This window comes from Rhinopithecus roxellana, chromosome 1, assembly GCF_007565055.1.
Source record: "Rhinopithecus roxellana isolate Shanxi Qingling chromosome 1, ASM756505v1, whole genome shotgun sequence".
NCBI lineage: Eukaryota > Metazoa > Chordata > Mammalia > Primates > Cercopithecidae > Rhinopithecus > Rhinopithecus roxellana.
This window is the reverse complement of record NC_044549.1, coordinates 123,640,667-123,667,588: the sequence shown is the minus strand read 5'-3', so window position 1 is coordinate 123,667,588 and position 26,922 is coordinate 123,640,667. Positions and strand designations below refer to the sequence as shown.

The window sequence follows — 26,922 nt, the reverse complement described above, 5'->3', positions numbered from 1 at the left end:
TCCACAATATCTTTCTTTTCAGGACTGTTACATCCATGAGTGCAACAACCTCGTGTTTGACCTGGCACACAGGAGTTGCTCAATAAATGTTCATTCCCTTCCCTCTCTGACCTCCCAGCACTAATAGCCCACAGCTGAAGTCATGCTGAACCCAAGCCTTGGGGGGCAAAAGACAGACCTGGGGTGGACTGAGGGCAGGATCTAACAAATGTACCCAGATGTCCCAGGCATGCTCTTTCTCTCTCTTCCCCGTGCCTGGCATGGTGGTTGAGACCACAGAGTCTGGAATCAAACTGTAAATATCATGGCTCTGCCTCTTGGTAGCTATGTGATCCTGGAGAAATTAATCTCTCTGTGCTTTGGCTTCCTCATCTGTAAAATGGGGATAAGAGTACCTACCTTAGTCGGCTGTCGTCAGAAGCTAGGGAAGATGATGATGGACTGCCCCGCACAGACCAGGATGCGTGTTGGGTGTGGGTATGACTGCATGTCCACTCTCAGCGGGAGCTAGGCAACATGGAGGAGTTTGTGGTCCTGTTGCTTGCTGATGGAAATGTGTTGGGCCCTCCTTTTCAACTGGTTCCTCTGTTGGGCCCAAGGGTTGGGAGTAGGAGACAGTATCCCAGGCTGGCGAGGGCCTGCCCCTTACCTTGGGCACCTCGTTGTTTTCGGCCTGTACCCTTCCCTGCCTTTGCCTTCCTGGTGGTTGTATGTGGGAAACCCATCTCAGTTCCTTTGATCTATTTGCCTTGACACAAGGAGGAGCGTCTGGCCTCTGCTGTGACACTGGGATCCGAGGCCTTTCCTTGCTCAGTCTGGAGCCTGCCCCACACTACACCAGGCACTGAACTCCAGGACCCCCTCCTCCCACTTTCTTTTCTTCAGGTCACACCACCCTGTGCTGTATCCAGCACCATAGAAACCTCAGTATTCGTCCTCTGCTGGGCTCGGAGGCACAAAGAAGCCTTGGGGTGTGAGGAAAGACTGTTCTTATCTAGAGTTTACTCCAAGGCCGGGGGCTAACGTCTTCTTCACACACACCCTTGAAAGAGGAAGCCTCTTTGGGGCAGAGAGGTGAGGGCTTCATCTCAACATTGGCTGGTGGAGGAGGGGGATGCTTTTTCTTTTCTTCTTCGTTTTTTTGGACTTGTTAGGAGTTAAGGTTGCAAAGAGTAGGTTACATCTTCACTTTCTGAAGACACTTGAATTGAGAACCAATGTAGCTGTCATGGCAAGGGCCGTCGGGGCTGGCCACCTCACACCCACCATCTTCTCATGGGACTCCAAGACCTGAGACACAAAGCAGCAGCCAGCCCAGATCCCCCTGTTCATCCTGCACGCTCCCAAGGTTGCTCCATGCCAGCACAACCTTTGGGCATCAGACATCAGAATGTCTGTGTGCCTCAGCCCTGAAAGTTGCGGGTCTCTCTCACCCTCTTCTGCACCTGGGAGCACATGCATTACCAGTAGACGAGGGCCACCTGGCCCTGCTCCAGCCAGGACCCCTGCGGCTCAGGTAGAGGTGCCGAGCCCCTGTGTCAAAGTTGCTAAACATTTTACTTTTGTTCCATCCTAGCTCTTTTTTCTCCCTTTCCTGATGATTGATTTTACAAAAGATAGAGCTCAGAAGGCCCTGAAGTGAGGAGAGGCAGGGAAGATGACCAGTAGATGGAGGGTGAGGGCTGTTTTTTGCCAAAAGCCTAAGTAGAGTGATCTGGGTTATCTGACACCCTCCTGGATGGAACCCCAGAGTACCTCCTGTGTAGAACGTCCCTGGATTTTCCCCAGCCCCCAACCTCTCCCTCTTCTGCCATGGCAGAGAAGATAAGAATTTTTAAGAACTTATTATAGCCTGTTTCTCACTGGAGAGGAAAACTTATCTGGCTTTGTGGAGAAATTTCCGAAATTTCCGTCTGATACTCATAGTACATGATCTTTACTATATGCTAAGATATCACATTTAAAAGAACATAAAAAAAGAAATGTAAAACGCTTGAATGAGCTTGTATTACAACATTAATACTATTGAGAGTATCCGCTTTCCAGGCTAAAGAGAGTCATTCATTCGTCTATTCTTGCTTTAGCCCTTTGTAATCTGTGATAATGATTTTTTTTTTTTTTTTTTTTTTTTTCTGGAGACAGAGTCTCGCACTGTTGCCAAGCTGGAGTGAAATAGCGTGATCTTGGCTCTGTGCAACCTCCGCCTCCTGGGTTCAAGCAATTCTCCTGCCTCAGCCTCCCAAGTAGCTGGGATTACAGGCACCCGCCACCAAGCCAGGCTAATTTTTTGTACTTTTAGTAGAGACAGAGTTTCATTATGTCGGTCAAGCTGGTCTTGAACTCCTGGCCTCGTGATCCACCCACCTCGGCCTCCCAAAGTGTTGGGATTACACATGTGAGCCACCTCACCCAGCCCTACTTTTCTTTTTAAGACAAAAATGTATACAAATAAACACTTGAAAAGGCAAAAAAAAAAAAAAAAAAAAAAAAGTACTTACCTTATAAGGTTTCAGTGAGTATTAAATGTATGCATGCGGCCAGAATAGAGCCTGGCGCATACATGGGTGCTTACTAATGCTTAGCTATTATTATCCTCATTACCCAAGACAGCACTGGTCTCCCTTCTTCTCCCAGCCCCCTTCACCCTGAACGTACGGAGCCCTCCTGGGACCCTCGGCCCCATTGTCCCTCTGTCTAGTCAGCCCTGGTGTGTCTGGCTCGCCCAGACCTGAGGGAGCCTGGTTGCCTGGTGAGGGAAGTGCTATACAGGGAAGTGAAGAGGGAACTGGAAGAGGGAAATGAGAACCCTGAGATGGAGGTAGGATGGCAAGGGAGACCCATTCCAGTTACATCTATTTGGGTGAGCGTTCGTTAGACTAAACATAGCCACTTCCCTCACTCTTCAATGGGTCATCTGCCAAACCTGGAGAATGAGGTGGTTGTGGAGACATCAGGGCCCTGGACATCCAGTGTGCGACACAGCCATAGAGGCCAGCACATCAGGCCAGCCTACCAGAAACTCTGTTACTTCAGTCATGGCAGGCAGGGCCTCCTCGCCTTTGGCAGGCACCTCATTCCCCTCTAAGTCTCACTTCCCTCCTCTGTGAAACAGGAAAAACAGCAGAGCCGGACCAAACCTCTGTCCACAACTGAGGTGTGCTAGAAATGACTTATTTTTTCCTGTGAACCAACTTTCCATGGATCCTGAGCGCATATCCCTCTAGGATGGAGAGGGATCACTGCAGCTATTCTGGTGCCTTCAGTTATCCCGCCTACCTGGGGAATGTGCCCAGGCCCTGGGTCTCAGGCAGTGCGCGGGTGACAGGGTCATAGGTCCTCTGCACCCTTCTTAAGGCAGGAATTGAGCCTGAGTCCTCTTTCCTGGGGGCCCCAGTGCCTCCTCCCAGATCCTGCTACACCTTCACACTGTGAGTTCTACCCCAGAGACCTCCCAATGTTGCAGTGATTCTCAGGCTTTGGAAGACAAAAGCCTGGGCCCTGCCACAAACCAGTCCTGAGGCAAGGGGGCCCAGCCCTGCTGTCAGCTTAAGGGAACAAGAAAGTGGGGGAATCTGGGAGGAAAGCAATCATGAATATTATAAAACTGTCTTCTGATAGCACCTGCCAAGGCTGTGTGGAGAGCTTCCTGTAAGGTCCCTAAGAGGGAGGGGACATTTGAGGATGTCTGTCCTCCACCCCAGCTTGAGCTCCCTGCAAGCACCCTGGGCTTCCTCCTCTTTAGTCAAATCTACCTTGTCTCCTTGTAGTACACATGCCTTAAAGAGTTAACAACAAGTATGAGTCCAGTGCCTCCCTGCTCCAGTGAGATTTGTGCCTGAGCAGATCACTCTGTCTTGACCCTAAGGAACGAGACTTTCAGGCCCAGGTGACAGGCAGTCATGTGGTGGCAGTGCACCTTCCCAGGGAGCCCTTCAACTGCAGACACTTTGCTGCCTTTGCCAGCCCCTCCCCAGGCCAGCCGAGTAAGGTCCTTTCAGTGGGCTCTGTAGGTCCCAGAACCCTCCAGGGGGGCACATGGGGAGCCCGGGAGCCTGGAGTCCTGACCAGGCCACTGTGTCAGGGGTAGGATTGCAGGGGAAGAAGGTGTGGTAGCTGCTGCCTCTATGGTCCCAGATAGGGACACTGGCACTGGGCAGATCCCTTTGGAGGGAAGCCCAACCGGTTCTCATCATCTTCCCACAAAGCCCCATGCAGGCCGGGGGAGGAGAAGCATTCAGGACTGGCTGACCCTTGGAGATAGCAGACTCAGCCTGAAAACAGAGGCAGTGGGAGGGTGAGGGGATGTGCGGTCCCAGCCCTGCTGTTTTCAGCCCAAGACTCTGGGAGTGCCTGGCTCCAGTGACCCTGGGAGCAGGTACAAGGCCTGTGCATCAGGGGTCACACACCAGGACAACCTCCAGCTAAGTGTGGCCCCAGGGAGTACCAGTTAGAGGCTTGTCTATGGAAGGATGAGAATTCCCTTGAAGGGGACATTTAGTAATAAAGGCGCTTGTTGGGGGCTGAGGTAAGGGAGCTCTCACGTCACAAAGTCAGACGGGCTCACTGTCCTCCCCTGAGTTCAGAGATCAGGGGGTCAGGGACAGCCACTGCTCTCCTGCTCTGGGATCAGGACCTGAGGTCCAGTGTCTCTTCTTAGGAATACAGATCCCAAGGCTGCACCTGGTTTGAAGGTGAGCAGAGATTTTGACTTTCCATTGTTCATTTATTCAACAAACATAGCTTGAGGGCCTACTGTGTGCTGGGCAGGATGATGCATTCTGGGGCAGGGCTTCTCAGATGATCTGTAGGGAAAGACCACAGTTGGTCATTTTTAATTTCTACTCCATCATGGCCTGATACATGGTCCTACTGTGTGGGACCCCTCCACAGTGTGGGCCAGCTGGGATTTGCCATGTGACTTTGACAAATCCAGAATGGTCTATAGTCCACCCATATGTGTGGAAGTGGCTGCAGATTGCCATAGAATTTTCCAAATGCTTACTCAATGCCTCCACTGACCTCGTCTCAGAGTGATAGTGATGGTGTGCAGCCGCACCTGCCCACAGCCTGCACCTCTCGCAGCAGTGCCCCAGGACACTGGTTCATTCATTCCATCACAGCACTTTCAGGCACTGTTCCAGATGTAGTTGACACAGCAGTGAACAGAGCTAAGTCCCTGCTCTCAGTGATGTTATATTCAGGTCAAGAGAGATGGGTCAAATAAATTAACAAATATATAGCGAGTCAAGTTTTGACAACAGCTAAAAAGAAAAATGAATCAGGCTAAGAAGATAGACAGTCAAGGGGTGAGAGCCAGGAAGGTCTCAGTGACAAAGTGACCTTCAAGTTGGGACCTGCAAGGAGGAAGCAAGTGAGTCATGCAGATATCTGGGGAAGAGTATTCCAGGCAGAGAGAACAGCAAGGGCAGAAGCCCTGAGTCTGAAATACTTTCATCTGTGTCGGGGGACCATACGCCCCTGGGGGAAGGGCATCAGAATCACCAGTTGGTGGGGGCCTTCTCAACCATAAAACCTCCCCTCACCCACCACCAACAGCAACTCCAAGAAGCCTTCTTTGGAGAGTGACCCTGGCCCCCAAGCCCAAATGCTATTACTGATGGGGGAATGTCACCTCTCTCCTGTTCTTGGGACAGAGAAGCCATGGAAAGTCCCCACAGTTAGGAACACATGTGAGGATGACATGGCCTCAAGGAAGCTGCAGTCTGTCAGAAGGCAGCAAAGAGCAGCACAGGATTATAAGGGATGGTGAGGACACAGGGCTGGTGCTCCCTGTGGGGGGTCAAAGGGTTGTAAGAGGCAGGAGGTCTACTTGGGCAGTGGGCCTCAGGGACACTCTAGGTAGAGGGGCCGGGATGAGCAAAGGTGGAGGCTGGGGCAGTCTCCTCCGGAACGAGCTAGGGGACCTGAAAGTCATTCCACATGATTGACGGGGTGGCCAGCAGGCTGGTGGCAAGGCCAGAGGGATCAGCATGGGTCATGTTATGGAGGACCTTGCATGCCATGGGAACGCATTTGGATTTTCTGCTAAGTGTTGTGGAGCCATTGCAGACTTGCAAGCAAAGCAGTGGCTGGATCTGTATGGAGAAGGGCCCAGGGGAGGAGATGTGGATGGCGGTGGACCACTGCAGGCAGGGGAGAGCAAGCAAGGGCAGGAGCAGTTGAAGAGGAGGAGCTGGATTCTGGAGATGGTAGGACTGGAATGGCCTGTACCTGCCAGACACTGGGACCCAGGGAGAGCAAGAGGGAGGAGGAGTCCAGAAACACCCTGGGGGTTTCTGGCTTGGGCCACTGAGTGCCTTTGGCTGAGACAGGGACACATGAGAAAGAGCAGGTTTATCAGGAGGAGGAGTTTTGTTTCAAACATATGAAGTGTGAGGTGGGTCAGAGGCAAGCCCTGGTGACCACCCACAGCCATGACATCAAACAACAGCTCTGTGAAAACCAATAGAACATAATGGAAACCAACAGAACACAGTGTAGGCAGAAAACAGACCTTCACCAAGGGTCCAGGTGTCTCATAACAATAGCTGTGATGTATTCAGCATTTGGTGCATGCCAGGCAGGGGTAGCCACTTACTCACAAGGTGCCATTTAATCCTCACCATGACCCTTCAATGTAGCTCTCATTATCTCAGTTTTACAAATGAGGAAACGGAGGTTCACAGAAGCTTAGGAACTTGCCCAAAGCAGCAGAGCTGGTGAGAACCATCACACCACGTATCTCCTGCCTCCCACCTGCCCATGGTGGGCTCTGGGGGTTGTCACAGGAAATTAGGATGTTTTAGGAAGGTTGATGACTTTGATCTTGGGGAGACAGCCAGGTCTTACCCAGGGCATCCAGTCCAAAGCTTAATAAATATCTGTGGAATGACTATCCCTCATTCTTCCATGGAAGACTGAGCCCAGGCTGCAGAGGCTGTCAGCCAACCCAGTGTGACATTGATGACACTGTTCCTGTGATGCAAGAGTGGACACATCCCTTTTCCCTCTCCTCCGGAACGAGGGCTCATGCTGTGTGCACACACAGGGATTGTATGGTACTGAGTTTTACTTCCAGGCACTTCAGGGTTGGGCTGGAGGGAGTATGGTGGAAAGAGGCAGGCCTTGGAGTTAACAGGCTGAGGAAACTGAGTGACCTCATCTGAAGCCCGCAGCCCCTGACAAGCTCTCTCTGGGCCAGGCTGAGCCAGACAGGCAGTGGCAGGTGCAGGCAGTTATCTGGTGTTCATGGCTGGCCGCCCAGCCTGTGAGCACTGCAACTATTTCAGGTCCTGCTTTTCCTTGCCTCAACCCCACTTCTGTCTATCCCCCTGGGATTGCAGCAACCTGAAATTGTAAATGCTGCCTTGACTTCACTCTCCTCCCTTACACTTTTCCCTTAATGGTGTGCCTGACTCCCAGGAAACCTGTCCTGCAGAGGAGGGGAGATCACCCACCCGATTCCAGGGAGATCCCTCTGTAGTTGGCCCAGTCCACTCTTCTTGCCAGGGAGGGTGCCCAGACCTCCCTTTGCAGCTCCCCTCCATGGAGTGGCTGCTCCACGATTCCCCACGAGTGCCAAGCACAGTCTCCATCAACAGGCCCTTTCACAGAACTGCATGGCTTTGCATTTTAATTATCATATTACCATTTTCTGGAAGAAGGGGAAAGCTTTGGGATCACAAATTAATAGAAGGAATGAAGGGCAAAATTAAGAACAGCAAGTCTAGTCCACGTATGCTGTAGTTTTCCCTTCTATGTGGAAGGGGAAAATCATGCTTTCAGGAAAATTCTCTGAATGACAAGTTTGGAGGATTCTGGAGCCCTATCCACAATAATGAGCCATGTGAGGGCCTCTTCCCTTGCTTCCCACACCTACTCACTTGGAAGTAAAAATACATTATCTTCCATATCATTAATGGAGTGCCCCATTCCCCAGTCTGGCTCCGCAGTAAAGGAACTGTGAATATTGAGTGACGCCTCCGCAGTGTGCTGATGGGGAGGGCCCCTGGTCCCAGGAGATGCTTCCATGGGTGTGAGTGTTGGACACTAATGGGGGCTGGGTTGTGGGCATACAGACCCCCTTGTTGTGTGACTCCAGGAAGCACCAATCAGGATAGATCTGTGTACATATATACACACACCTCCTGGAGCTGTGCCGTGCTGCAGCCTGGCCTAGGCTGCAGGCTAGGTCAGCACCTCCTCGGGAGGCTGTGCTTATCTGGGGAGGCCTGGAGGCCAGAGCTCTTAGAAGCTGCCAAGCCAGGGTTCAGATGGCTGTAAGGAGAGCAGTTTCAGCCTGGAGTCCCAACAAGAGAGGCCTGCTTCCTCAGTTAGAAATAGCTCTCACCTGGGCCCAGAAGAGGGGGAAGGGTGACAGGACTAAGGATAGGGTAACACAGAGGATCAGGCTACAGGGTCAGGGCCTGGAGTGTCGGCAGGGCCTTCTGCAGAGTGGGGCTGAGCTGAAACCTCAGCCTCTTACCTGTGCTCCCCACACACAGTGTACCCCACACTCCACTCACCCTGTGTAATAGGGTCATGCCCTTTAAGGAGCTGCCTAAAGGAAGCCAATGTGAGGGCAGGTGGGGCGGGCAGGGAACCTTAAAGGAAAATGAATTAAAGAGCAACACTGCCCAGCAAGGGAAGGCATCTGGAGTTCTGAGCAATCCACTCCCATCTCCTACCATCCATTCCCTGCATGGTGGGAGAAGAAAGGTGCCAAAACCAGAAAAACCACCTGGGGACTTTCATTTTGGGTGCCTCAGATCCTTCATATATTCAACCCATTCTCATCTCTGGAAGTCGAGTAATGAAAAAAAAAAAAAAAAAAAAAAGGCAAAAATCCCCATGCTTCATGGAGTTTATATTCTAGTGGGGAAGATAGATAATGAACAAGATTTCATATATATAATATATATAGATATGGTATTTAAGCTAAGAGTAAGTGCTAAGAAGACCAAATTAAGCAGAGCAGAGGAACATGAAATGCTGGAGATAGCTTGCATTACAGTTGGTGGCCAGAAAAGGCCTCAGTGAAGGAATTTTGAGTAAAGACCTGTGGAAAGTGAGGGAGTGGCAGTGCGGGGGTGTGTAGGTGTGGAGGTAGGTGGGCATTCCATCAGCAGGTGCAAATGTCCTGAGGCAGGCGTGCCTGAGCAACAGCAGGGAACCCAGCATGGCTGCAGGGAAGAGAGCAAGGGTGAGCTCGGAGAGCACAGAGGCATGCTGTGGACCACGTTTGCTCCCACAGGAGAAGCTGGAGTATTTCTTCCTCATCGTCTTCTCGATTGAAGCCACCATGAAGATCATTGCCTACGGCTTCTTATTCCACCAGGATGCTTACCTGCGCAGCGGCTGGAATGTGCTGGACTTCACCATTGTCTTCCTGGGGTGAGAGCTGGGTATGGGGAGACTGGAGGTCAGACCCTCACTGAGGACTCTGTGCCCACTGCCACCACCACCAGCATCTTAGAGGTGGAGTGGGACTCCACCGTTGTGCTAACCACTGCACGGAGCAGCCTCTGTTAGAGGCTGGCCTGGCAAGGGTGCTGTCCATGCTGGTGGAGAGTGGGTCATTGCTCCTGACCCTGCCCGCAGGTCACAATCTCCTTCCCCAGCTAGATGCTATAAATTCCATTATCCTCCTCACATCATACAAATTTGGAAATGATATGGAAGGTTCCACTGGCCAGCAGTTTCTGGATGTTCATAAGTTTCTCACCCTCTGTCCTTTATTAGTTTATTCCATGGACCTGTATTGAGTACCTGTTATTCAGGTTCACAAAACGGACATTTATTAACTGTATTAGTTTGCTAGGTTTGCCATAATAACATTCCACGGATTGGGAAGCTGAAACAACAGCAATCTATTTCTCACAGTTCTGGAGCCTGGAAATTCAAGGTCAAGATGCTGGCAGGTTTGGGTTCACACGGTCTCTCCTCTGTGCATGCGCATCCTTGGTGTCTCTTTGTGTGTCCAGAGTTCCTTTTCTTATAAGGACACCAGGCAAACTGGATGAGGGCCCACCCTAACAACCTCATTTCATCTTCACCACCTCTTTAAAGACCCTGTCTCCAAATACAACCACATTCTGAGGTGCTAGGGGTTAGGGCTTCAGCATATGAATTTAGAGGGAACATAACTCTACCCATAGCATTACCGTAACTACCACGTAATGATAACAATAGCATTTATCAAGTACTTAATATATGCTTACATGCACCGTCTCATTTAATTCTCACCACAATCCTGTTTTTCCTCATTTTATGAATAAGGAAGCTAAAGAACAGAAAAGTCAAGCAACTTGCCCGAGGTCACACAGCTAGCTGGTGGCAGTGCTGGGATTCAAGCCAAAGCAGTCTCGGTTCCAGAGCCTGCATGCTTAACCAGAATGCTGTCCTTTAGTTCTGAAAGGATGGTGTTGGTTACCTGCTAGCCATCCAGTGCTACTTTTGGCTCAACAGGGAAAATAGAAGAATTCTGTGAATCGGCCTCTGCCTTTTACAAACTGCCCTGGTTGGAAGCCAAGACAAGTGCGTACAGAATAATAGAGTGCAGAGAGCAACACCTCACAGCACATTGTTGTTTCGTACGCAATGTGTCCCAGGGAGTTCTGCCGTTAGAAGGATTCGGAGGCGAAGGAATTTGAGGTAGACTTCAAAGGATAATGGAAATTTGAGTAAATTAAAAGAGGAAGAGGAGGCTAGTAGGAAAGAAAATAAAGGGCATTATCAAAAAGTGCAGCCAGGAAGAAAAGCGTGCAGGGAGAACTTGCTGTGGAGTTTCTTCTCTGGGTCGCCACTGAGTGTGATACAGGTAACCTCCAGCCCATGTAGGGGGTGCTCAGCCCTAGGGCCAGGGACGACACCTGTGGCACACATACCTCAACCCCGTTGAGCACGCAAAGTAGACCTCACAAGTGGAGCACCACTCTTTTCCCTGAGTATGAACTTGATGTCAGAATCCTTTTAAGTGAAATTCCCCAGGTAAGCATGATCAGATCATTTGTTAGTTGATGAACCATATTTGCCATCTCTCCCCCAGGCCTTTCCACAGGTGCTTGAGCATGGACAGGACACAGGGCCCCAGACCACTGGGGCAGTGGCTTTTCCAACCCCTGGACCCCTTCTCTCCCTCTTCTCCATTCTAGGGTCTTCACTGTGATTCTGGAACAGGTTAACGTCATCCAAAGCAACACAGCCCCAATGAGCAGCAAAGGAGCCGGCTTGGATGTCAAGGCCCTCAGAGCCTTCCGAGTGCTCAGACCCCTCCGGCTGGTGTCGGGGGTGCCTAGTGGGTGGCAGTGTCCCTGCAGACCCCTTTCTCCTCTCCCTTCCTGTTCCCTTGTCCCCAGTTCTGGGTCCCCTTCCTACCTTGACATCTCAGAGGCTTCCCAGAATTTATAGGGAGGGAGGGCCATGAGACCAAGTGGAGGTGACTCCTCTTTTCCCCTCCCTGGCTTCCTCTGCAGGCCTGCAGGTGGTCCTGAACTCCATCTTCAAGGCCATGCTCCCCCTCTTCCACATCGCCCTGCTGGTCCTCTTTATGGTCATCATCTATGCCATCATTGGGCTGGAGCTCTTCAAGGGCAAGATGCACAAGACCTGCTACTTCACTGGCACAGGTGAGCTTCCAGGGAAAGTGGGACTGTGGGACAGGGCCTAGGACGGCTCAGAAGGGGGAGCCACCCTACCTGGTGAAGGAGCCCAGGGCTTGGCCATTGCCCCCACATCTATTGGCCTTGGGAATGGGCTTTTCCTGGATAGGGAGGACTTGGAGGAAGGACAGCTCTACCGGAGTCAGTGAGCCAAGAAAGTGAGCAGGGGCCTGGGCCACGGCTTGTTCTGAAACACCCTTACCCCCTACCCCACATGCAATGTGGTATATTCCAGGCTCTCTGAGCCAGTGGTGGATGGAGACACAGGCATGGGATAAGCCTGAATTTCTATGTGTACTTTTCCTGTCACATAGTTTTAGCTTTAGTCTGAGCTGCCCCTCAGAGCAGGCACCCAGAATAGGGTCTGAATGGGACCTCAGAAAAAACACCCAAGAGCCAAAGGCAGTCATTTTTTGAGTTTCCAGAAATAACCTACATTGAAGCCCAGATATTCTTGAGCTGAACCAGCAGTTCTCAAACTTTTTGGCCTCAGGACCCCTTTTCTCTCTTATAAATTTCAGAGAGCTTTCGGCCGGGCGCGGTGGCTCAAGCCTGTAATCCCAGCACTTTGGGAGGCCGAGACGGGTGGATCGCGAGGTCAGGAGATCGAGACCATCCTGGCTAACACGGCGAAACCCCGTCTCTACTAAAAAATACAAAAAACTAGCCGGGCGAGTTGGCGGGTGCCTGTAGTCCCAGCTACTTGGGAGGCTGAGGCAGGAGAATGGCGTAAACCCGGGAGGCGGAGCTTGCAGTGAGCTGAGATCCGGCCACTGCACTCCAGCCTGGGCGACAGAGCGAGACTCCGTCTCAAAAAAAAAAAAAAAAAAAAAAAAAAAAAGACCTTTTGTTTATATAGGTTTTGATCTGTTGATATTCATGGTATGAGAAATGAAAACTGAGGAACATGTCACAACATTAATTTATTAATTCACTTTTAAAGAACAGTAAGAAACCCATGACATGAGAACATAAATAGTACATTTCTAATAAAAAATAACTAGATTTTCAAAAACCAGTAATATTTGGTGAGAAGAGTGGTGATGCTATTTCACACTTTTTGTAAATCTCTTCAATGCCTGGCTCGATAGAGGATGCTGGACTCTCACATCAACTTCTGTGTGTGCGTGCTGCCACATCGCACCTCATGTAGCCTCTGGAAAATTCCAGTCTACATTGTTGAGAGAATGAGAGACAGATGGGCAACTAACATCTTAGCAGTATTGTGAAAATCGTTTTGGTCAGGCCAACACCCTGTAAAAGTATCAGGTCCCGCTCTGAGACTGGCTGCTCTACCCTGCCAGCAGCTCGCTGGGACTTAGCCTCCTCCATGAGTCCTGGCATTGAACTCACCAGAATAACACTCCTTGACCTTCAGTGTCTCAGGAAACTCTACTCACCTCCTCATGACCACTGACAACAAAGGGACAGTCAACATCAGTCCCAACCCCAACTCACAAGAGTAAACTCTGGTCCAGCTTTCAGGGGTTATATTCCCAGACCCCTCCCATCTCAACCTCTTCCCATCACCACCACAATCTACATCCTATAATAAGCATTATCAGGATGGATAGGAGGGGACCTTCGATCACACCTTCAACCCAAATTTGGAGGTCTCAGTGGTGTTCTCATGAGGTCTTGAGGAATGCTGAGCAGCAGTGCTCAAAAGCCCCTCTCAGATCAGGGCTTCTGACTTCATGGGGTCAGGGGCCCCTCAGGACCATCAGTGTCCTCTCCTTTCCATCTTCAGAGCATTGAGCCTACATGCTAAATAGGTTAATAGCCTACACGGTAAATAGGTGAGGCAGGGTGTTCCAGTTCTGATGAGCCAATCTAATCTCTGAACACAAAAGGAGACTGTAAAACATCCTAAGATGAAAGGGGATGCAGGATGTCATCAGAAGTACAGGATTTTAGAGACAAGAAAGCATCATCCAGGGGAACAAAGGAGAGTGCAGGCTCGGGCCTGGCGGGAACTTCCCCTGAGTGCAGACCCCTGCCCCGTCAGCTGGGTGTCTTGTACAGCTCAGCCCAGTGCTTTTGGAGCTTCTCCAATTTCACCTCCCAGACATAACTCTCAAGTCAGAACATGTGAGCCCTCCACCTCCAGCCCTAGTCCAGCCAGGCAGCTGCCTTCTTTATTAAAGTTCTGTGGGAACAAATGACACTCAGATTACTCCTCTTTCATGGGTTGCACTGCATAGGACAATTAATCCTAGAAGCTGACCCTGCCATGAGGCCCGGGGGCCCAAGACGTAATTCCTGCTGCCTGTAGCCATCCTCAGCCCCAGGCATTCCTCTTCACTGTCACCATCTGCTCCGTGTGAAGCTGTCTTTTGCGTTTTCAGCAGAGTGTCTTTAGACTTACTGCTCAATTCTCTTAAACTGCTCTTATACACCTTTCCTCCTGTCATTGTCCACCTACTACTGTTGTCTGATGCTCCCTCTGCCTTCTGCCTCCAGATATTGTGGCCACGGTGGAGAATGAGGAGCCATCGCCCTGTGCCAGGACAGGCTCAGGGCGCCGGTGCACCATCAATGGCAGTGAGTGCCAGGGGTGGCTGGCCAGGGCCCAACCATGGCATCACCCACTTTGACAACTTCGGCTTCTCCATGCTCACCGTGTACCAGTGCATCACCATGGAGGGATGGACTGACGTCCTTTACTGGGTGGGTCTGGGCCCGGGCCTGCCAGAACCATCTCCCTTCATCCACAGGTTTGCAAGGGAGCAGGGAGGGAGGGCTTGTCAGTCCACACAGGAGGGCAGTCTCTGACTTGAGTGACCACAGCTCCCTCTTGCTCCTCCCTGGGGAATCTATACAGGATGTGTGTCCCCTTCTGGTTCCCAGGTATGTGCCCCAGCAACTTATGGGGAAATCCCCACGATACAGTATGTCTATGCAGGATCCAAGGGGCGGGTGAAGAATGGAAACCAGGAAAAACCTGGCTGTGAGTGACTTAATTCTGATGGCTTAGAATTTCAGACTTTTTGAGGAATGAAGGGCTCTTTGAGTCTTTTTCCTTTCCTCTGCAAGACTGCTTTCCCATATAACTATTATAAGATATTAGTTTCCTCACCTGTAAAATAAGGATAATAACACTGTCTATATCAGAGTTAGTGGGAGAATTACAACAGTGCCTGGCACACGGTCAAGACTCCATAAGAGTTTCTTTGTTGGAGTATATTATTTATTTGGTGTTTGTTAAGAGCTAGTTAGATTTCTTATTTCATCCTTCAATGATGGAAGGCATTGCTCCCATTTTACAGATAAGGAAACTGAGGCTCAGAGAGATTAAAGTAACTTGCCCACGGTTAAGAACTTAGTGAGCAACAGAGCCAAGAATCGAACTCTGATCCCCCAGCTCCAATCCGGAATTAACCACAATATGATGCTGCCTATTAGGGGGGTGGGGGGATTGTAAAACTGTCAAATGCTTTGCAAATGTAAAAGATTAGTGTAAATATTTATTGTAAGTGTGTATTAGGAGAGCAAATTATTTAAAATATCAAAGGACTGTCACATGTATGATTTCACCTCTGTTTCAAGCCTGTGAGGAGAGACAGCCCATGTCATTATCACCATTAGGCGGATGGGAATAATGATGAGAGATGTTAGGTGACTTGTCCAGGGTCACAGAGGTTGTTCATGTGAAAAATCTTGGCTTTAAATAAATCAACCGGAGATAGAGTCTATGAGGGAGGTCAAACACTCTTGGTTGGAGGGAAATTAGGTCAGTCTTGCCCGGACCAGGTAGGCAGTCAGTAAGTCCTCCCTAGGGAGATCCTTTCAGACCAGATCCTAGTCCTCAGGCTGGAAAAGGCCTTCCAGACTAGTCCTCAGGCTAGGAAAAATGTCCACTCACTGTCCCAGGGTGGCTTCTCTCCTTGTCCCCCAGGGTTGGGTGGAGTCTTAATGAGCAAACTTGGGGAAGGGGAGCCAAGTCCTCAACTCGGTGAATCACACCTCTGTCCTGACCAGGTCAATGATGCCATCGGGAATGAGTGGCCCTGGATCTATTTTGTCACCCTCATTCTGCTGGGATCCTTCTTCATCCTCAACCTGGTGCTGGGTGTCCTGAGTGGGTAAGAAAGTTCAGAGGTAGCCAGGGGGGAAAGGAGAAAGAGGAGGAGGGGAGAAGGAGGAGGAAGGAAAAAGAACTGAGGGAAAAGAAACAGGAGGTGGGGGGGTAGGGAGGAGGAGGAGAGAAAGGAGGAGGAGGAAGGAGTGGAGCAGGGCAGGGGGCTGTGTGTCAGGCCCTTGGCTCATCCCTGGGTTCCCTGCTGTGTCAGCTGGGCCAAGAGCGCTTCCTTCCTGGTGAGCAGGAAGAGAGGAGATACACCCAAGAGCCCTTCAATTTTTAATTTGCCTTTCTCCTCCTCCTCACGTCTTCTCCCATTCTCTCCCCTCCTGTCCCTCTGCTTTGACACTCCTCAGTGAAGCCCCTGAGACTCCAACCACCTGGCCCTGGGGGTGCCTAAGGGGAGCCTCAGCACTAAGAGGCAGTGGGGCTTTCGGTTCAGCACACGGACTCTGGAGCTAGAATGCCCACATTTAAATCTGAGCCCTACTGCTTGGTGGGTGTGTGACCTTTACCTAATTACCTAACTTCTCTGTGCCTTAATTTCCACATCAGCCACATAAGAATTATTTCGGTTTCTATCTCACAGGATTGTTGTAAGGATTAAATAAGTTAATATGTATAAAGTACTTAGAGCAGAGTCCAGCACAAAATAAGCACTAAATACTAATGGTTATTATTAATGAGAGCTGTTCTCTTTGAGACAGTCCTGCTGTCATCCCTCCACCCACCCCAGCACAGCAGAGAGGCTAGAAGTCACCATCAGCCTTCTTCCCCATTGGTATCATCCCATTCCAGAAGCTTCCCTCCAGGCAGTCTGTAGATAGAATTCTGGGAGACTGTGAACTTGGATAGGAAACATTTATCTTTATTTTTCACAACTGTAACTGAAATTTAGTGTTTCCTTTAGTAACGAACATAGGCAACAAACCACAGTGCTATTAGCAGGGCCTATGACTTGTCCTAATAGAAATCATGTCACATTACAGTTGTGAATAGTATTTATACTAATTACTTCATACTTTGAAATTATGATAGATACCAGACCTGCAGCTAGATCTTGCTAGTTAATGAGTTAATGAAAAAGCAAATGTATTACTCGATCACAATTTTTTTGCATTTTAATAACTGCATTTTAACATGCAGTCAAGTGCTGCATGAAGACATTTCAGTCAATGATGGGCTGCATCCACAACAGTGGGGCGCTAAGATTGTACTGTATTTTTACTGTACCTTTTCTATGTTTAGCTATGTTTAGATCCACAGATACTTACAATTGCTTATGGTGTGCAGTACAGTAACGTGCTGTCCAGGTTTGTAGGTTAGGAGCAACAGGCTATGCCGTATAGTCTAGATGTGTAGTCGGCTCTCCCATCTAGGTTTGTGTAAATATGCTCTTGATATCTGCACAGAGACGAAGTCACCTGACAATGCCTTTCTCAGAACGCATCCCAGTCATTAAGTGAAGCCTGACTGTAACTGGCTTCTTTGTCATGCTTTGGTTTTATTTTGTGCATTTCACATTATTCTGAAGACAGATCCACAGGCTTCACTGGACTTTCAAAGGGTCCATGGCACAAACTGGTCAAGACCCCCTCCCTGGACCCCACCTGACCAGGGCGACTCGACCTGCCCTGTGGGCCAACCCCTCCTGGCTGCCAGGTGCAGCTCCTCAGAGCCCACGCCTGTGCTGCCGTCTTCCCCCTGCCCCGCGGGGAAGGTGGCCATAGCCCAGGGCTGCCCTCTGCTGGCCTGAAGATCCCTCGCGGAGCCTCGGGTCCTTTTCTTCCAGCCCTGCCACCTGGTTCCTCAGAGTCCCAGGAGAATTTTCCCAGGCCTTTGGTCTATACGAAACTAAATTTCTAAGGTAGTCTGAAGGGCGGGGGCAGTACGGCCAGTTTGAGGCTCCGTGGTTGATTCAGTTAGGCAATGGACTGCCTTGTCATTCACCCCTAATGTGCAAGGGGAACCCCAAAACAAGGCAGGAGACAATGAGATGGATGAGAAGAAAGAAATGAGGAAGGGGCAAGGAATGCTCCAGGGTGTTTCTGGTGGGTGGGGATGGGTGAGCGGGAAGTGAGAGGGGCTGTCTCTCAGCCACCTTGAGGGGCACCTGGACCCCAGGCAACACCCTGGGCCCAGAAAAAGGAGCACTCCAGCCACAGAATGGGTTTGTCTGTCCTCAGAAAGCTCAGTCTTTCCCTGACCCTGTTTCCTCTTCTCCTCCCCTCCTGGCTCATCCATCCCATTTCAGGGAATTCACCAAGGAGCGGGAGAAGGCCAAGTCCAGGGGAACCTTCCAGAAGCTCCGGGAGAAGCAGCAGCTAGATGAGGACCTTCGGGGCTACATGAGCTGGATCACGCAGGGCGAGGTCATGGATGTTGAGGACTTCAGAGAAGGTTTGGGCCCAAAGGCTGTGGTTAGCACTCACCCCACTCTCTGACTCCCACCTCTGGGCCACACCTTGCATTCGGGCTCCGTGGACAGCGCTACCTCATTTAACCCCCCAGCAAGCCTGGGAGGCCCACTGAGCAAGTCTAGCATTAGTCCTCTGAGGGTGAGTGACTTGCCTAAAGCAAAATGGCTCAAAATGGTAGGATCCAGGTGTGACCAGAGCTCTTCCCAAAGGTACATACTGCCCATCCTCACAGCCCTTCTCCTGCAGATAAAGTGGGCTTTTTGTCTTTGGAACTCTCAGTCTCTGGAAAGCACCAAGAAATCCAGGCCTATCTAGGACCCATTGTCACAGATGTCTCTGGTCAATGGGCCCTTGTCCCAGGTGCCCAGCCCAGGTGTGTCCAGCCTAGAGGGGCCCCGAAGGCTGGCTGACTCTTTCTCTCCTATCTCCAGGAAAACTGTCTTTGGATGAAGGTGGCTCTGACACAGAGAGCCTGTATGAAATTGCAGGCTTGAACAAAATCATCCAGTTCATGTGAGTATCTGCCCACCGCCTCAGGACCCCCTGCCAACCCCCAGCTCCCTGAGACATGAGGGTAGAGTCCAGTTACTTCCCCTCAGTGGTTTCAGAGTCACTTGTCTAATCCTTTAGAAAGGCAGCCTTTTTAAGAAAACAGGGCCAGTTCCTGCTCTGAGGGACTCCACAGGGACCAGACCTTCGGGGAATGTGTGATCAGAGGGGTCTTGAGCAGTGACCTATTTATATAGCACATAAGAAGGACACTGGGAGCCTCCGGGAGCAGTGAGCATGCTTGCTACTGCTTCACCCTGATCAGGGCGAAGCTGGGTGAGGTCATTTGTGTTGGAAACCTCCGAGAGGGAAGAGGGAAAGTGTATGCAGCAGAGGCTGCACAACCCGGGAGCCCCTCAGGAAGGAGGCTGGAGGCAAGAGCACACTCCACGCTCTCTCGCCTTTGTCTTAAGAGGAGGGTTGGTTTGTTTGGTTGGCTGTTTCCTTTTACAAATTCACACTTAATTATGATTTTGAAAGATCAAAAAATAGAGCTATACATCAAAGAAAAAATGAAGGTCCCCAGTGCTTTTCAAAGAGGTAACCATGGTAACAGATGTGTAGCCTCTAAGATCTTTTCTGTGCTTTCATCCCTCTTGCACCAACACACACACGCGCCAGGATTTTTTGGTTTTTGTTTTGATTTTTTACACAATGGGGTTGTTTATGTTAACTACTGTCACTACAGGGACTAGAAGAGTGCCTAGCACATATGAGGTTTTGCCAAAAATTTGTCAAGTAAATGAATATAATATACACTAAGGGATAATCCAATAAAGGATTATCTAGTGACTTACTTTTTTTTTACTTAAAATTATCTATGGAGAGCAATTTTAAGAACAGATTCACTTTCTTTTGTGTATCTTTGGATGTAAAATATTCCACAGGATGAATATACCATAGTGTAGTTAATCTTTGCCCTCTTTGGCAATACAAACAGTGCTGCAGGGAACAGTTGTGGATGAGTATGACCATTTCTGCCGAAGGAACTCTAGAAATACTTGCTGGGTCAAAGGGTATAGCTACTCCCAGCTCCTCGGGAGTCTGAGGTGGGAGGATCACCTGAGCACAAGAGTTCAAGTCCAGTCTGGGCAACCTAAAAGACCTGTCTAAATAAATAAATAATAAAACATTAATAAAGAGAACATACATATTTTAAATTTTGGTAAGTGCTGCCAATTCATCCCAAAAGATTGTACTGTCAAAGCTCATTTCCCCTCACCCTCCCCAGATATTATTAATTTGTTGAAGAGTGGCCTTGGATAATGGGCAAAACATGGCATCTCAGAGTTGCTTTAATTAAAATTAAACCACATGGAGTGTCTGCTCCTTGCCAGGCACTTGTGCTAAGCATTTTGCGTGCATCCTCTCATTCCATTGCCTCGGAGGTTTGCATCACTATTGCTCTTCCGTGAAAGATGGAGGATTTTACTCAGTCTGGATCCCCAGCTCATGCCCTGAGCTTCTCTCATGTGGCTGGAGGAAGAGGAGTGGTCAACTACGCATGGCTGGAGTTCGTATGAAGGTAGCTTGGACAGGTGGGGTGTAGACCAGCGCAGCACTGTGCACCATCCTCTGTCCCCTCCCTTAGCCGGCACTGGAGGCAGTGGAACCGCATCTTTCGCTGGAAGTGCCATGACATCGTGAAGTCCAAGGTCTTCTATTGGCTGGTGATTCTCATCGTTGCCCTCAACACCCTGTCTATCGCCTCAGAGCACCACAACCAGCCTCTCTGGCTGACCCATTTGCAAGGTGAGGCGGAAGGGAGTGAAGCCGGGAGGAGGGCACATGTGGCTGTGGCTTGATGTCAAAGTCAGCCAATGGTACTGCAGGTTTTGCAGAAGAAGTTAATTAGATATTGACATCATTTTCTAAAAATTATGGACCATGAGTGTTGGATTATATGACCAAATCCACTCCTTTCACGGGGGTAAAACGAAAACCTCAAGTAGCAAACAACATACCCAATTTTCCTCTTCGTGGCATTGTAACTTACCAAGGGCAGTAAAAGCAATAGGCTGGGACAGGTGCTTGCCCAGGTGTCCAGGCAGATTATTCTAATCACAGATCCCTGGACATAAAATTGCTAGTAATTTAGAACTCTAAGCACCCAAGTTCAGATTCTACTACAAAAACAACAATCTTTCACCAGCTATTTATTGAGTGCATCCTATATGTAAGGTACAGGAAAAGAACTGAGGGTACAGAGAACACTCATACACTGCTCCCGGCTTCAAGGAGCTTACTTAGCCAGAGGGAAGACTGATATTAATAAATAATTCCAAGTCAATACAAGGAGGGCAATGATAGAGGTAAATACAAAATAGCAACAATTGGAGAATCACAGAAGAGATATTGGAGCTCTGTGGATCTTAAAGGATAGGTAGACAAGCCCCAGGTAGTCAAAGGGAGGAGGGGATCCTGCAGAAGGAACAGTGTGTGCAAAGAGATGAAGATGTAAAACAGTTTAGTGAATTCAGTAAGCCATAAGAACATTGCATGTGACTAAGAGAGTGGCAATAGATATGTTTGCTCACATGTTTGCCTTGTGTTAGGCCATTCTTGCACTGCTATAAAAAAAATACCTGAGGCCGGGTGTGGTGACTGACACCTGTAATCCTAGCACTTTGGGAGGCCGAAGCGGGCAGCTCACAAGATCAAGAGATTGAGATCATCCTGGCCAACATGGTGAAACCCCATCTCTACTAAAAATACAAAAACTAGCTGGGTGTGGTGGCGTGCACCTATAGTCCCAGTTACTCGAGAGGCTGAGGCAGGAGAATCACTTGAATCCAGAAGGCGGAGGCTGCAGTAAGCTGAGATTGCACCACTGCACTCCAGCCTGGTGACAGAGCGAGACTCTGTCTCAAAAAAAAAAAACAAAAAAAGGCTGGGTGCGATGGCTCAAGCCTGTAATCCCAGCACTTTGGGAGGCTGAGACAGGCGGATCACGAGGTCAGGAGATCGAGAGCATCCTGGCTAACATGGTGAAACCCCATCTCTACTAAAAAATACAAAAAACTAGCCAGGCGTGGTGGCGGGCGCCTGTAGTCCCAGCTACCAGGAGGCTGAGGCGGGAGAATGGCGTAAACCTGAGAGGCGGAGCTTGCAGTGAGCTGAGATCCGGCCACTGCACTCCAGCCTGGGCGACAGAGTGAGACTCTGTCTCAAAAAAAAAAAAAAAAAAAAAAAAACACCCGAGACTGGGTAATTTATAAAGAAAATAGGTTTGGTTGGCTCACAGTTCTGCAGGCTTTACAGCAACCATGGGCTGGCATCTGCTTAGCTTCTGAGGAGGCCTTGGGAAGCCTACAGTCATGATGGAAGAAAGGGAGGGCAGGCATGTCACATGGTGAACGCAGGAGCAAGAGACAAAAACTGGGAGGGGAGGTGCCACATACTTTTAAATGACAGGTTTTGTGGTGAACTCAGAGTGAGCTCACTTAACACCAAAGAAACGGCCCAAGCGATTCATGAGGAATCCACCCCCGTAATCCAAACACCCTCCACCAGGCCCCAGCTCCAGCACTGGGAATTACATTTCTGCAAGAGATTTGGGCAGGGCTATCTATCCAAACGATATCAGGTCTTATATGTGAATAACGTGTTGGACTTTACACTTTAGGCAATGGAAAGCCAATGAGAAGTTAAAAGCAGGAATATAGTATGATCAGACTTGAGTCTTGGAAAGCTCAGTCTTGGTGGAAGGTCCATAAGTCAGCCTCCTCCACGTGGTAGATGTTCCCCTGGGTGTGGAGCTCTGGACCCTGAGAGGAGTAGGATATGAGAAAAGAAGGACCAGTTCCAACAACACGGTGGACAAGCTCAGTACCCTCCCCGCAACAAACATGTAACAATGCTGCGTAAGGCATAAGAACTATGTTTCCCGGAATGAAAAGGAAGTCTTTGAGTGGTGGAAACAAAGAAGTGACCCAAAAGCAGAGCAGCGAGTTTGTGAACTGACTTCCAAGGACATTTTAGACCTAGGCCTAAATCCTAATGGGTAGCAGCTGGGTTCCTAAGGCCTGTGCAGGGCTGGAGACAGGGCCCTGGGCCTGCATGAGGTGGGAACTGGAACTGTCACACCTACACAGAGCCAGGGCCCTGGAAAGGCTGCCCCATGGAAGGGAAGCCAAAATCTCACTGGGCCAGGAAACGAGCTTGGAAGTTTATTCCTGCTAGAGGCCCTGGGAGAAAAAAAAAAAAAGTGAAAAATCAAAATCTTATCAGTGCCTTGTGTAGGTATGGAGTCCATGAGCTTCGTCTTGGGCATGGTGAGTTTGATGTGCCTTTGAGACCTCCCAATGTACATGTCAAGGAAGCAGATGGAAAAATAGGTCTGGAACCCAGCAGAGCAGTCTCAGCTAAAGAGCTAAATCTGGGAGGCCGTGGTGGGGATGGTCTGAAGCTGTGGTCTTAGATAACACCAGATCCCCAGGGGAGAGTGTATACTCAAGTCTATCACTTAAATCAAGCATTCAGTGACTCGCTGTTTCATCCTACTGAAACCTCAGCTGGAATTGCCCCAAAAGCAGTGGTAGGGGAATTCCCACAAAGGACTACCCCAGACAGTCCTGAGATAGGGTCGGTTGCGATTCCAAAGGAAGAAGTACTAAATGCCAGGGTGATCAGTCCAAAGCTTTTGTTGGGGAAACTTACTACAGAATGTTGCAGCAATCCTCGTGATGGACAGCAAGAGAAAAGGGATGTTCTACCCAGACTTATCCACAGCAATGGGGTGAGGGCATGGACTTTACGTAAGGGTTTAAGGGATCTGGCTAAGGGCTGTGTCCAGTTCCTTTCAATGTTTGGAGCAACACCTATTACCTTTATTAGTGCCTAGGAATGTTCAAGGCCCCAATTTGAGGTCAAGCCTGCTGAGAATAAACTGTAGCTGCGGGTCACAGAGTAGTCAAAGCAGTCTGCGATTTTCAGTCAGGACACAGAAAGAAAGTGGCAGGGTGGGAGTGGGGAGAACTGGAAGACCCTATGCTTGCTGATGTAAAGAATGCATCTGCAGAGGAGGCTTAGGAAAATACAGAGAAGTAGAGGAAATCCAGAAGGATGTGGCACCACAGAAACCAAGGACAGAATGCTTGAAAAAGCAAGAGGATGGTCAACAGTGCCCAGTGCTGCCGGTTGGTCAGGAGCGGGAGGGTTAGATCAGCATTGGATGTGGCAGATTGATGCCCCTGGAGAGAGTTGTGTTGGTGAAGTTGTGAGGGTGCATCCAGGTAGGGATGAGGTAAAGAGCAAATGGGGCAGGGCAAGGGGTGAAGAAGTGAAGAAAGCAATATAGTCAACTTTTGAGAGTTTGACAGTGACAGGGAGGAGAGAGCTAGGACAGGAGTTAGAGGGAAAATGGGAGAGTCTTGGGGTTGTTTTGTTTTTGTTTTGAGATGGAGTCTCACTCTGTCGCCAGACTGGATGGAGTGCAGTGGCTCAATCTCGGTTCACTACAACCTCCGCCTCCCAGGTTCAAGTGATTCTCTTGCCTCAGCCTCCCGAGTAGCTGGGATTACGGTCGTGTGCCACCACACTGAGCTACTTTTTGTATTTTTAGTAGAGACAGGTTTTCACCATGTTGGTCAGGCTGGTCTTGATCTCTTGACCTCATGATCCACCTGCCTCGACCTCCCAAAGTGCTAGGATTACAGGTGTGAGCCACCACGTTCGGCCTAGACTTGGGCTTTAAGAATGGCAAAGGGAGGGCCTATTTGAAAGAAAGAAGTTAAATATATAGGAAAGAAAAAGAATCATGGATAGGGAGCTTCCCGAAAAGGGGGGGCGGGCAAAGCATAGGAGGACGGATTGGCTTCAGGTAGGTGCAGGACCCTTCTCTACCGGGAGGGAGGTGTATAGGAATGAGAGAGTAGCAGACTTAATGAACTTTGGTAGAATTAAAAGTAATAAAATCATCTTCCTGTTAAATATGATATGAGTTAGCTTGCAAGAAATCAATGGGCAAAATTTACCAAGTTTTTTTTTTTTTTTTTTTTAAGTTAATTTAAAAATTCGCTGGACATGGTGGCTCACACCTGTAATCCCAGCATTTTGGGAGGCTGAGGACAGCGGATTGCTTGAGCCTAGGAGTTCAACACCAGCCTGGGCAACATGATGAAACCCTGTCTATAAAAATACAAAAAACTATCTGGATGTGGTGGTACACGCTGGTAGTGGGGAGGATCACTTGATCCTGGGAAGTTGAGGCTGCAGTGTGCCATGATTGTGCCACTTCACTCCAGTCAGCAGAGTGAGGCCTTGTCCCCTGCACCCCCCAAAAAAATCCATGGTGCCTTGGAAACAAGGGAAGGGGCATCCTGGGTTGAGGCCCAGCCAAGGCCAAGGCTGGGAGGCAAGAGAAGGGAAGGAGAGTGATGCCAAGGCTGTGCCGCCAACCCTGCAGACATTGCCAACCGGGTGCTACTGTCCCTCTTCACTGTCGAGATGCTGATGAAGATGTATGGGCTGGGCCTGCGCCAGTACTTCATGTCCATCTTCAACCGCTTCGACTGCTTCGTGGTGTGCAGCGGCATCCTGGAGATCCTGCTGGTGGAGTCGGGCGCCATGACGCCCCTGGGCATCTCCGTGCTCCGCTGCATCCGCCTCCTGAGGATCTTCAAGATCACCAAGTGAGTGCTGGGGTTGGCTGGCACTCCCGGGTCCCCGGCAGTCACCACGGCCTGGTCTGGTCTACACCCACCTTATTTCCCGGGGTCTGGAATGTGTGTAGGTTCACCAGTGGCCCCTTGCCTGGACTTCCCTCCCTCCTTGAAATGACCTCCTTCTGTGAAAAAAGGAATCACTTCCCCACTTTGAATCCATTTCTCTGTTTTTTTCTTACCATAGTCTATGGTAGGGCAGGGAGAGGGGGCGGTGGAAAAGAGAAAGGAAGAAGAGAAAAGGAAAGATGGGAAGAGGGAAGAAGGACAGGAAGAGCTGTAGGGAAAGGGGTGGAAATAAGAAAGAAGGAGGAACACAGACAATCAGAGCCTTTGTGAGGTGGTGAAGGAAGAGGAGAGGGGTTCATCTGCTTGCACTATTTAGCCATCACTTGCGTGAGCTAGGTACTGTGCTAGACACAGGGCATCGAAGGTGTGCGGGAGAAAAGCCATCCTTACTCTCACGGGGTTTCTCGTCCGGTGATGGGACCTAAAGTTAATCAATAGCCATATTTAACCAGTGTGAAATTACAGACAAGTGCTCCGCAGGAAGGAGACAGCGGGCATGCAGCCATGAATCCAGGGCCTTCCAGCCCCAAGGCAGCCCCCCTCCCTCTGTGTCATGTCAGTCCTGAGTCTTTCCCCCAAGCCTGTCCACACCTCGTGGGCCCCAGTGAGAGGGTCTATCTCCTCCCATCTTGTGCCTCCTCCTCCTTCAGATATTGGACGTCGCTGAGCAACCTGGTGGCATCCCTGCTCAACTCCATCCGCTCCATCGCCTCCCTGCTGCTGCTGCTCTTCCTCTTTATTGTCATCTTCGCCCTCCTGGGCATGCAGCTCTTTGGGGGAAGGTATGACTTTGAGGACACAGAAGTACGGCGCAGCAACTTCGACAACTTTCCCCAAGCCCTCATCAGCGTCTTCCAGGTAGGCTCTCCCTCTGCGTGGCCATCCTTCTGCACAGTTGCTGAATCCTGCTTCTCTTGTCCTTTAAGATCAAGGTGGGCATCACGTTCTCCAGGAAACCTTCTCGGATCTGCTGGTTGAGTGCAATGTCCTTCTCTGGGCTCCCCTATCACCTGTGTGTCTCTCCATTGTGACACTTGCTTATTTGTCTCCTTCACTGTAGCTGCACCCACTTTGTCTGATTAGTCTTTGTTTCTGGTCTCCAGCACAGTGCTGGCCTACTGCAGGATAGTATGACTGGGTTAGGGATGGCCTGGGAGTCCAGATGCATGCTTTCTCTCCCATGTGCTACTCAGGTCTCAGGGCAAAGTCAGATAAGGGGAGCTTTTCTTCCCCAAGCCTGAGAAAGCCCCAGAGAAACGCAAACCATTTCTCACTCTGCAGGCACGGCACAGCCAGTTCACTATCAGCCACCCAAAGGAGCATGGCTGTGGCTCAGTGAGAAGCTTTCAGGGTCCCTGGCTTCCTGGAGGAGTTTTCTTAGTATAGACGTGGAAACATTCCTCTCTGGAGTGGCCCATATTTCATGAGTGACACCTCCCTTTTGTACCAGTGAGAGAGGCAGCATGTGATCGTCCGTCGGT

At 49.8% G+C, this 26,922-nt stretch overlaps 1 protein-coding gene across 1 annotated transcript in view; it reads left to right on the top strand.

Annotated features, from left to right (window-relative positions):
- Nucleotides 1–26,922, top strand: part of CACNA1S (calcium voltage-gated channel subunit alpha1 S) — a 74,137-nt gene that overhangs the window by 9,525 nt on the left and 37,690 nt on the right. Inside the window, 11 exon segments of the mRNA XM_010362678.2 lie at nt 9,254–9,393; nt 11,154–11,296; nt 11,475–11,627; nt 14,124–14,212; nt 14,214–14,330; nt 15,642–15,745; nt 17,996–18,141; nt 18,593–18,674; nt 20,302–20,462; nt 25,117–25,342; nt 26,092–26,299. Coding sequence (XP_010360980.2) covers nt 9,254–9,393; nt 11,154–11,296; nt 11,475–11,627; nt 14,124–14,212; nt 14,214–14,330; nt 15,642–15,745; nt 17,996–18,141; nt 18,593–18,674; nt 20,302–20,462; nt 25,117–25,342; nt 26,092–26,299 — 1,569 coding nt within the window.